Source organism: Melozone crissalis, unplaced genomic scaffold, assembly GCF_028551555.1.
Source record: "Melozone crissalis strain CALT ecotype California unplaced genomic scaffold, PUWL_Pcris_2 ptg000023l_1, whole genome shotgun sequence".
NCBI lineage: Eukaryota > Metazoa > Chordata > Aves > Passeriformes > Passerellidae > Melozone > Melozone crissalis.
This window is the reverse complement of record NW_026535801.1, coordinates 25510585-25520042: the sequence shown is the minus strand read 5'-3', so window position 1 is coordinate 25520042 and position 9458 is coordinate 25510585. Positions and strand designations below refer to the sequence as shown.

Sequence of the window (9458 nt, the reverse complement as noted above, 5' to 3'; positions counted from 1 at the left end):
GGCCTCTGATCCCAACCAGGTCCCTGCCCGGATATCCCTGCTGTGCACAGCTGCTGTCACTTCCCACTAGCTCCCCAGAAGCCCTGGACCTTCAACTTCTCCGCCATGGGGGGCACCCAGCATCAGCAGCTGCAGAGCTACCCAAGGTACCCCCCTGCATCCCTGCCAGCTTTGGCTCCTGGCACCACCCCAGCCCCACACACTCACTGCTGCCGGCAGCATCCCCCACACACACCCCCCTGCCCGGGCGCCGGCCCCCCCAGACCACACTGTCCTTGCAGTCCTCGCATTCCAGACGTCTCAGCGCTTTCACAGCTCAGAGATAATATTCACGGCGAGCAGACGTTTGCGTCAGTGTCAGATAGATCTCAATGCCACCCTGCCCCGGGGGGAGCGCCGCGGGCAGACGGGCCGGGCGGGCAGGCAGAAGCCCGCGGCAGAGGAGCCCCCCGAGCTGCCAGCCTGCCAGCCGTGCGCCCCACGGCCATGCTGCTGCTGCTGCACCTGCTGCCTGCCATGCTGCCCAGCGCCGCCCTGGCCAGCTGCACCGCGGCCGGCCCCGACCGGCAGCTCGTCCTGGCCAAGGTGCGGGCCCGGGTGCTGGAACACCTGAGCCCCCCCCTGCTCCAGGAGGAGCCGCAGATGGAAGCCAGGAGGGTGCACCGGAGAGACGTCCTTGAAAGCACCGAAGTGGAGCCAGAGGAGCTGGAGGACACCTCCCAGGTGATCTTGTTCCCTGCCACAGGTGAGGACATCCTGATGAAAGGGTGAAGCGGGGTGGGGGGTTGGAGCGATGCAGATGCTGAAGGATGGAGAGGCTGATGTGGTGGTCTGGGGGAGAAGGGGAAGAGGATGTGCCAGGTTGAGACATGGGCAAAAGTGAGATTTGATGGAGAGCCAGGAGATGGAAAGGTATGGCAGGCAGGGACAGGCAGAACAGTTCATGAGGACAGACAGCAGAGGGACAGGCAGCACAAGAGGGTGCTGAGAGGCTGGGAAACAGGTGGCCAAGCTGGATGCAGAGACATGGGGAGGGCTGAGGAGCAGGGTGGAATAGGGTGGGATGCTAGGGAATGGGGCCGGATACTGGAAGGTGGATTGGGATACTAAGGGACAGGGCAGGATGCTGAAGCATGGAGCAGGATGACCAGCTAAAACAGCAGGGATGGGGCAGAATGCTGGGGGATGGGATGGGATGTACATGCTGGAGGAAAGGAGCAGGATGACCAACTAGGGGACAGGACTGGGAGATGGGCCAGGATGCTGGGGAGATGGTCAGGATGCAGAGGATGGGAGAAGGGGACAGGATGACCAGCTATGGGGCTGAATGCTATGGGGCTGAATGCTGGGGGACAGGGCATGATATGGACTCTGGGGGAAAGGGGCAAGCTAACCAGCTGTGGGGCAGGATACTGGGGGACACAGGGGACAGTAATGGACCAGCCTAGGGCATAGCAGGGATCAGCTGTGGGGCACAGCACAGAAGCTGCTGCACAGCACAGCAGCTGCACTGCACTCTGCCACAGCCTGTGCCAGCAGCCAGGTGCCCTGCCAGCACTCCAGGGACCTCTGCAACATCCCACTTGCCATCTGGCATTGGGGTTTCTCCCCAGGTTTGGCTGCACACCCTGATCATGTTTTCCCACCCCACAGATGTTCCCTGTGAGCCCACACAGCCAGACAAGCTGCTGGAGGAAGAAGGGATTTTCACCTACCTCTTCCAGCCCTCGGCACACACCCTGAGCCGTGTGGTGACTTCTGCCCAGCTCTGGTTTTACACGGGCCCCTCGGCCGCCCCCAACCACTCCACCCCTGATGTGCTGACCCTGTCACCTCAGGGCCGGATGCCGGTGCCGGCCATGGTGGAGCGGACACCCGAGCACTGGACCGTGTTTCACCTGGCCCCGGTGCTGCTGCCCCAGCTCTGGCAGCCTCTCTTCGTGCTCCTGGTGCGCTGCCCCGGCTGCCCCTGCCTGGCCGAGGGGGAGAAGATGCCTTTCCTGGTGGCCACCACCCGGGCCAAGGGCAGCGAGAGGGCTCGCCGCTCTGCCATGCCCTGGTCCCCAGCCGCCCTGAGCCTGCTGCAGCGTCCGTCCGAGGAGCTCGCTGCCCACACCAACTGCCGCCGGGCTTCCCTCAACATCTCCTTCGAGGAGCTGGGCTGGGACAAGTGGATCGTGCATCCCAGCAGCTTTGTGTTCCACTACTGCCACGGGAGCTGCGCCGCAGGCCACGGGCTGAGCCACCGGCTGGGCGTGCAGCTGTGCTGCGCCGCCCTGCCCGGCACCATGCGCTCCCTGCGCGTCCGCACCACCTCCGACGGCGGATACTCCTTCAAGTACGAGACGGTGCCCAACATCCTGGCCCAGGACTGCACCTGTGTCTAGGGCACCCTGCAGCCCAGCCCCAGACCGTGAGCCCACCCAGGAGGAGTTGCTTGCCCAGTGGAACCCTGGCCGCTGGGATGGGGCAGTTTGGCTGTACCACCCTCCCCTGCACACGCCAGATTTTTGGGCTGGCCCTGGTACCATCACACTGCCAGACTTGCCCTAGCGCCAGTCCCAGCTCAGAGCAAATCAGGGCATGGCTGGGCATAGATAGGCACAGCCTATGGCAAAGGCATCGCTGCCCTGCCAAAGCCCGGCTGCTGTCTGCAACCAGATCAGCCTTCATCTCTCCCACCTGCTTCCTTCCTGCAGTTCTGCACCTCCACAAAGATCAGTGTCTTCCTCCTGCTGCAGAGTTCAACAGCATCCCCCATGCTCCAGGCAGGGCCAGGCTGCTGCAGCAGGATCAGAAGGTGCCTGGGTGAGCCCATGAACCTCACACTGGTGGGCAGGGCTGGTAGCACACATGGCACCACAAGTGAGCCCTCTCCCAGCAGCACAGCTTGTTGGAAAGCTTCATGGGATGAGTGAAATAAACCTGTTCCCTTTACTAAAGCAGCCTGGAAACGCCAGCTTCTATCTAGATGGAGAAATGAGGGGATGGGCAAATACTGTTAGAGGAATCCAGTTCTGATTTGGGGTACCAGGGCGGGCACTGGAGTATGCTGGCCAAAATGGGCACGGTGTGGCTGGGTTTGATCCTGCCCCAGGCAGGGGTGTGCAGAGCAGAGCAACATCCCTTCTGCTCTGGGCAGCAGGTTGTGCAGGAACGGGGGCAGTGGAGGGCTGGGGAGACATGGGCACGGTGGGAGGATGGGGAGGCAGAGGAAAGCCCCTCGTCTGGCCCCCTGACAGTGATAGGGCCAAATGGGAACGTGGCCAGTGCAACCCCTCTCCAGCAGGATGATGACGGCGGCCCCGGCCCGCCGCAGCCGCATCCTCACGGCAGGAAGGACTGAGTCATCCTGGGCAGCAGGGAGGTCCGAGGCACGGCAACGCCGGCCCAGACGCACAGGATTCCCTTCCCACCCCTTCCTCCCAAATGAGCGGATGCAGCAGTTCAGTACAAAACGTCTTCAGCCTTTACTAATATAGATATTAAAAAAAAAAAAGAAAAACAGAGTGACAATCATTTCCGAGTAAAAAACAACGCTACAAAAGTCCCCATGTGACCCAGGCTGAGATGATGAGGAATGCTCCACTGGCTCCCGGCCGAGCCCAGCTCGGGGCACCACGTCCCCACTGTGAGGCCAGGGTCTGGCTCCGTGCAGGGGGTCCCAGCCCTGCAGCCAGAGTGGGAGGAGACAGTTTTGGTCCGAGGGCGGCCTGAGGGCGGCCTGCCAGGACAGGGCGGAGGCAGTGGGAACAACAGCCCCTGACCTCTGCACAGACATTTCCAAGCAGGCCAGCCACGCAACTCACAGCCCCGTGCCAGGATGCTGCGCAGCACGGCCCCCCAAGGTACAAAGTCACTTTCTGGCAGTGCAGTGCCACCAGGACCTCTCCCACCGCCTCCAAAAGTAATGCCAGCCCAGCCCTCTGTCCCACAGCTTGGCACAGCCAGCCAGACCCCCAGCTTGCTCCCCTAAGTCCCCCACACGTCAGGGAGCCGTACCAAAATCACCGGCACATGCACAGCACCAGCCAGTGCTGCCATGGGTGACAGAGGGCATGGGGGGCACAGGGAGGTGTGAAAACAACATGCTGGGGAAAATGGGTGTGGGAGGAGGAAAAGTGGGTGAAACAGGAGATGGGGGGGCACAGGCCCAGAGTGGAGGTTGGGATGGAGTATAAAAATGCCAGGGTGCACATGTTGATGAGTTTATAAAAACGTACAAAAATAAGATATTCCCTTTTTGAAAATTAAGTAGGAATGAACCCCATGGCCCCCGACCCCTCTGCCGCCCACCGGGACAGGGCTGTCCAGACTGCCTGGCTGGGCAGGCGTGAGGCATCCTCTGCCCTGTGCTCCTGGCAGGACGCCTATCCCACGGTGGCAGTGGCAGCCACTCCGGCAGACACCGCTGTCGTCCCTGGTGACACTCACAGCCCTGTGGGGAGCAAAAAGCAGGTTAGCACCCACCCCATGGGGAACAGCATCCTCTCTCCAGGGGAGCCTCGGGGCAGCCCCCCACGCCTCCACCCAGTGGGCGGGATCCATCCCCCGTCCCGGCTCACCCGTGGTCCTGTCGCAGGCGGCGGTCCCCTTCTCGTGGGCCAGGTTGAGGCGGTTCTGCTCGGCGGCGATGCCGTTGGCCTCGGGGCTGCTGCTGCGGGCAGGGCTGGGGGGCCGTGGCGGGGGCTGCAGGTGGAAGGCCACCTCCAGGTGCTCCTGGGCCAGGCGCAGGTGCTCACGCAGCCGGTCCAGCTCGTGCACCGGGGGAGCTCCAGCCAGGGCGAAGCGCCCCTGGGCCAGGCTCTCCCGGTAGTCCAGCTTGCTGTTGGTCAGCGGGGCTTGCGGCAGCTCCTTCTTCAGGGAGTGGTAGGTGGGGGGGGCGCTGGGGGCTTTCTTGGGGTATTGTGGTGCAGGGCTGTCGCCAGCTGGGAGTGGGGGGCCATCGGCTCGGCTCAGGGCATCGCGGATACGCCCCACGCCAAGATGCAAGAGCTCGCAGAGGTTGAGGAAGAGGCAGAGCCCGCTGACGGCGTACATGATGAGGAGGAAGATGGTCTTCTCAGTGGGGCGGGAGACAAAGCAGTCGACAGTGTGTGGGCAGGGGCTGCGGCTGCACACGTAGGAGGGGCTCACCTCGAAGCGGTACAGCAGGTACTGCCCGAAGAGGAACACCATCTCCAGCACGGAGCGGCACAGCAAGTGCAGCACATAGGCACGCATCAGCCCGTCCTGCTTGATACGGCGCCGGCCGTCGTGCTTCTCTCCGCCCTCCGGGCTCTTCTCCTTCTCCACCTCGATCTCCTCAAAGATCATGGGATCTTCTTCATTGTCATCTTCCGCCTCCTCGTAGTCTCGCCCGGCTCCCCGGCGCACCACGGGCATGCGCGCCCGCCGGGCTGCCGGCGGCCGGCGCCGCGAGGCCTCGGGCATGCGGGCGATGCGGTGCATGGCAAAGCCCAGGTAGAGCACCGACGGCGTCGCCACCATGATGATCTGGAAGATCCAGAAGCGCACGTGGGACAGGGGCGCGAAGGCGTCGTAGCAGACGTTCTCACAGCCCGGCTGCTGCGTGTTGCACACAAACTTGCTCTGCTCGTCGTAGTAGATGGACTCTCCCCCCACGGCCGTCAGCACGATGCGGAAGACGATGAGGACGGTCAGCCAGATCTTGCCCACGAAGGTCGAGTGGTTGTTGATCTCCTCCAGGAGCCGCGTCAGGAAACTCCAGCTCATCCTGACCAGGCAGTTGACTCAAATCCTGCAAGGAAGGGGCAGGCAAAGAGGCACTGAGTAATTTCACAGGCATCTCACATCTCACTGGGACCCTGAAGTCTGCCAGCCGTTAGCCCAGCTCTGTCCCGCTCCCTCTTCCAGCACCACTGTCCCTTCCTTTACCCACAGATCCATAAACACAGCCCTGCTCAGGAAGGGCCTGCCTTTATTCCCCAAAACTTTATTCCCTGCTCAGCACCGCCTCCCTGTGCTCCCATCCTGCTGCCAGTCAGGTGGGTGGAGGGATGGGGAAAGGCTGGGACATCCTGGTTGCCTGCAGGGACATATCTAGGGGAAGAGTGAGCACAGTCACAACCAGAGCAAACATGCCAGCGTAGGGCAGCACCAGCTGGGGACTGTGAGGGGACAAGCAGGAGCAGAACCACTTCCTTCTCCCCTAGTGACACAACACCCTTTTATCACCTGGCACTGAACAGGTCCCTAACCAGCGACACACCCTGTGAAAGCACTCACACCTTCCCATGGGGGTCCACAGGCCACTGGAGGAAGGCAATACACGGCAGCTCCACTGGCCCACTGCAGCTGCCAGCCCTGAGCCCTGGCCGAGGGGGGCAGGTCCCCAGAGCAGCATCCTCCCCATGTGCTAACCAGCCAGGTCCCCTTCACTCCACAGAGCTCTCCTCCGAGGGCCAGTAGAGATGTAGCATCACTCTCCCACCAAACCTCAGTGCTGTGCCCTCTCTCCTGCAGGACCCCAGCCCCCAGAGCCTGCAGTGGCCAGTGCTCACAGCACCCTGCAGCTCAATGGAAAGGGCTGGTGGGGGGGTGGAACAGGGAACAGGACAGTGATAGCAAGGGGCAGTGAGGGGTAGCCAAGGAATTGCACAAAACCCTGGCAAAACAGCTGACACTAGAGATTGGGGAGGAAATTACAAGGACCATGTCACATCTCCCGACCAAAGAAGACACAAGACACCCACACCCACCCTGGTTTCAGCAGCTTGTGCATGAGATGATGCAAGCCAGGGCAGCAGGTGGCAGGGATGGCCCAGGGTGAGCAGAAGGTATGTGTCTGCACAGAGCCCCCAGCAGCCCCTGCCAGCCCCATCCCATCACCTCTGGCCAGGGCATGTCCCTGCAGATGATGATTGGTGCTACACTGATTCCGCTATTGTCCAGAACAAGAGGATCTCTTACACCAAGCTCAGCCAGCCTCCCAACCAACCTCACCTAAGCAGAACAGTCCCTCCAGCACAAGCATCTGTGCTGGGACATGCTCTTGCTGCAGGAGGTGGCACAGGCTGGCGGCACCAGGGACCCAAATTCAGCCCACCAGGGCCACCATCCTCCTGTGGTGATATGCCCTGCAAGGTTTCAGGGCTGCCCTGTCTCCCAGGTGTGAGCCCCTCTCCCCCAGCACCTCCCTGGAAGGTGGGTGCTTTGTGTCTGCCTTTACCCCAGTCTCTGGCAGCACACCGCCCTGGCACCGGGGTGAAGAACAAGGTGAGAGGACGAGGCAGGAGGACAGTTCCAGGAACTAAAACCCAAGCTATGTCAAACCACGACAGGTACCAAGCCCAAGGAAATCAAAAATAGGGCGGCATTGCTGTGATGGCAAAGGCACAGTATGGAAGTGTGGCATGGGAATGGCTGGCGACGTGGGATGGCAGCCGGGGCACAGCTACCTGCAGGCTGTCCCCCAGCCGGGGCAGGTGTCCAGAGGCCAGTTCCCAAAGGAGCACAGCCACCCAGGGCCTCCCGGCCACGCTGGGAGTCAGGACTAGCACCACATACCTTGGCTGGGCCCCACGCCCACCCCTCAGTCCTACCGACCCCAGTCCCCCCGCGAGGGGCTCCCAGTCCCCTCTGCCCTGCCGGAGACCCCCAGTTTCCCCTGCCCGGGGCAGAGCAGCAGGCATCCTCCCCTGGGGCTCACCGGCCCCTGCCCATCCGGGATCGCTGTCCCACTGACCCCTGCTACCCTGGGGACCCAGCCCTCAACCCCAGCCTTCTCCGGGTCCCCGCTCCCACCGACTCCAGCGCCCCGAGGGCCTCCAGCCCAGCTGGCCCCGCCGGTCCGAGACCCCCAGCCCGCGATCCCGCCCGCCCGCGGCCCCAGCGCACTCCTGGGGCTCCCGCCGCCCGGGGACCGTCCCCTGCCCGGCCCTGCCCCGCCGCCCCGCTCCCTCCCGCAGCCCCCCGGCCCCACTCACGGCGCACCGGGACGAGCGGCTCCCGCCGGCAGGGCGGACAAAGCGGTGGGGCGGCGCGCCGCCGCCTCCCGCCGAACAAAGGGGCCCGGGGCCGCCCCGCCCCGCTCCCGCCCCGCTCCCGCCGGTGCGCACCGACCGCCCCGCTCGCATCCCCGCCCCGCGGGTCCCGCTCCGCGGCGGCAGCGTCCGCGCCACGCGGCCCGAGCGGCGGCCCCGGCCCGCCCCGCCCCGCTCCGCTCCGCTCCGCGCGTCCTGCGCCCGTCGGGCCGTGCCGCCCTCGGTGCTGCCCGCCCGCGGCTCGGGAGGCCGCGCTGGGCTGCGGGCAGGGACCGGCGCCGGCCACAACTCTCCCAGAGGCGCCTCCCGCCCCAGCAGTTCCGCCCGGCCCCGCTGACCGGCTCTGTGTCCGCGCCCAGCGCAGCTCTGCGCTCCCGGAGGCCGCTCCCTCCCTGGGCGAAGCGGAGCCTCCCTGCCCGCTGATGGCTGCGAACCGCGGGTGCGGCTCAGCCCGCGGGATTTTCAGGGTGAGTCCGGCCGCAGGGTCAGAGGAGGGAGCCCCGGCCCTGGCCTGAGAGGCTTCTGCACAATAACCTCCTGTTCCTAATAGCGTACCTCCCCGCCCAGTGGAGAGCGAGGATGGAAGCAAGGAGAGATCTGGTGGCACAGAGGAGAGGTGGCCGCACACATGGTGGGAACGCAGAACAAGACGTGCCTGTGTGGTGGTAATGTGCCTCAAGCCTTTTGAAGCCCGTGCTGCTTCTGGTGTCCCAGGCCAAGTTCCTGCAGCAGGACCGGGCTCAGCATGCAGCACCTCGAGATGTGCCCTTAGAGTCACCTACTGCACCGCCAAGGCCAGCACAGAGGCAGCAGCGGCTTTGAGTCACCACCCTGGAGCCGTGCCCTGTCCTTTCACCAAGGGACCCTGGCCACTGAACTTCTGCATTGCTAAAATTGGCTCTGTGGGAATTTTGTCGGGGCTGAGTCTCCACACTGGACCAACCACACCCTTGACATCCTGGGCCCCCTTGTGTGGGGACCAAAAGGGATACTGAGCAGTCTTGCACAACCCGAATCGTCATGCCAAAGCTGGTGTCTGCATAAGCTCATGAAGAACTGCTTCTCCTTATTGAAACACCTGCTCCTTCCTGCTGAAGGGTTTCTATGAACTGGCACTCTGGTGCAGCACTGGGGCTGGCCGGGGCAGGGCTAAGGCCAGGAGGCTGGGGCAAGGACAGTTATGGGGACTATGGCCATCACATCCAGTGTGGGGTCTTGGTTATTCTGCAGCAGCTCTGCTGCTTCCCTAAATCAGCAAAGCCACCTGGGCATTTCATCAGCACTCATAGAGCCTGGACACAGGCTTAGTGCTCTGACATGGGAGGGCAGCTGGAACCCCCCAGAGCAGTGCTCTGTACCCTGACAGAGATGCAGGTGTGTGCACAACAGGTTGGGGGAAAGGGCGCTGCTTTGGGCTCTTGCTCACTCCTTCCTTCTCCCCAGCTCATGGAT

The 9458-nt window shown here is 63.5% G+C and overlaps 2 protein-coding genes across 4 annotated transcripts; one reads left to right on the top strand and one right to left on the bottom strand.

Moving 5' to 3' along the window:
* The first annotated feature begins 486 nt into the window (after positions 1 to 486).
* On the top strand, positions 487 to 2387 carry INHA (inhibin subunit alpha). Its single transcript, XM_054278467.1, has 2 exons — positions 487 to 745; positions 1654 to 2387. Exons 1-2 carry the CDS (start codon positions 487 to 489, stop codon positions 2385 to 2387), a joined length of 993 nt encoding a protein of 330 aa, XP_054134442.1.
* A 1342-nt stretch (positions 2388 to 3729) lies between these two features.
* Positions 3730 to 7988, bottom strand: LOC128938047 (gap junction gamma-1 protein-like). 3 transcript variants are annotated; one of them, XM_054278012.1, is made up of 3 exons: positions 7957 to 7988; positions 4566 to 5761; positions 3730 to 4438 (listed from the first exon to the last, which is right to left on the bottom strand). In XM_054278012.1, the coding sequence occupies exons 2-3, from the start codon at positions 5734 to 5736 to the stop codon at positions 4431 to 4433; spliced, it is 1179 nt and encodes a 392-aa protein (XP_054133987.1). In that variant the 5' UTR covers positions 5737 to 5761; positions 7957 to 7988; the 3' UTR covers positions 3730 to 4430. The 3 variants fall into 3 exon arrangements, with proteins under 3 accessions (XP_054133987.1, XP_054133988.1, XP_054133989.1); XM_054278013.1 differs by having other exon boundaries at positions 7950 to 7970; XM_054278014.1 differs by lacking the exon at positions 7957 to 7988 and having other exon boundaries at positions 4566 to 5808.
* Positions 7989 to 9458: the final 1470 nt, after the last annotated feature.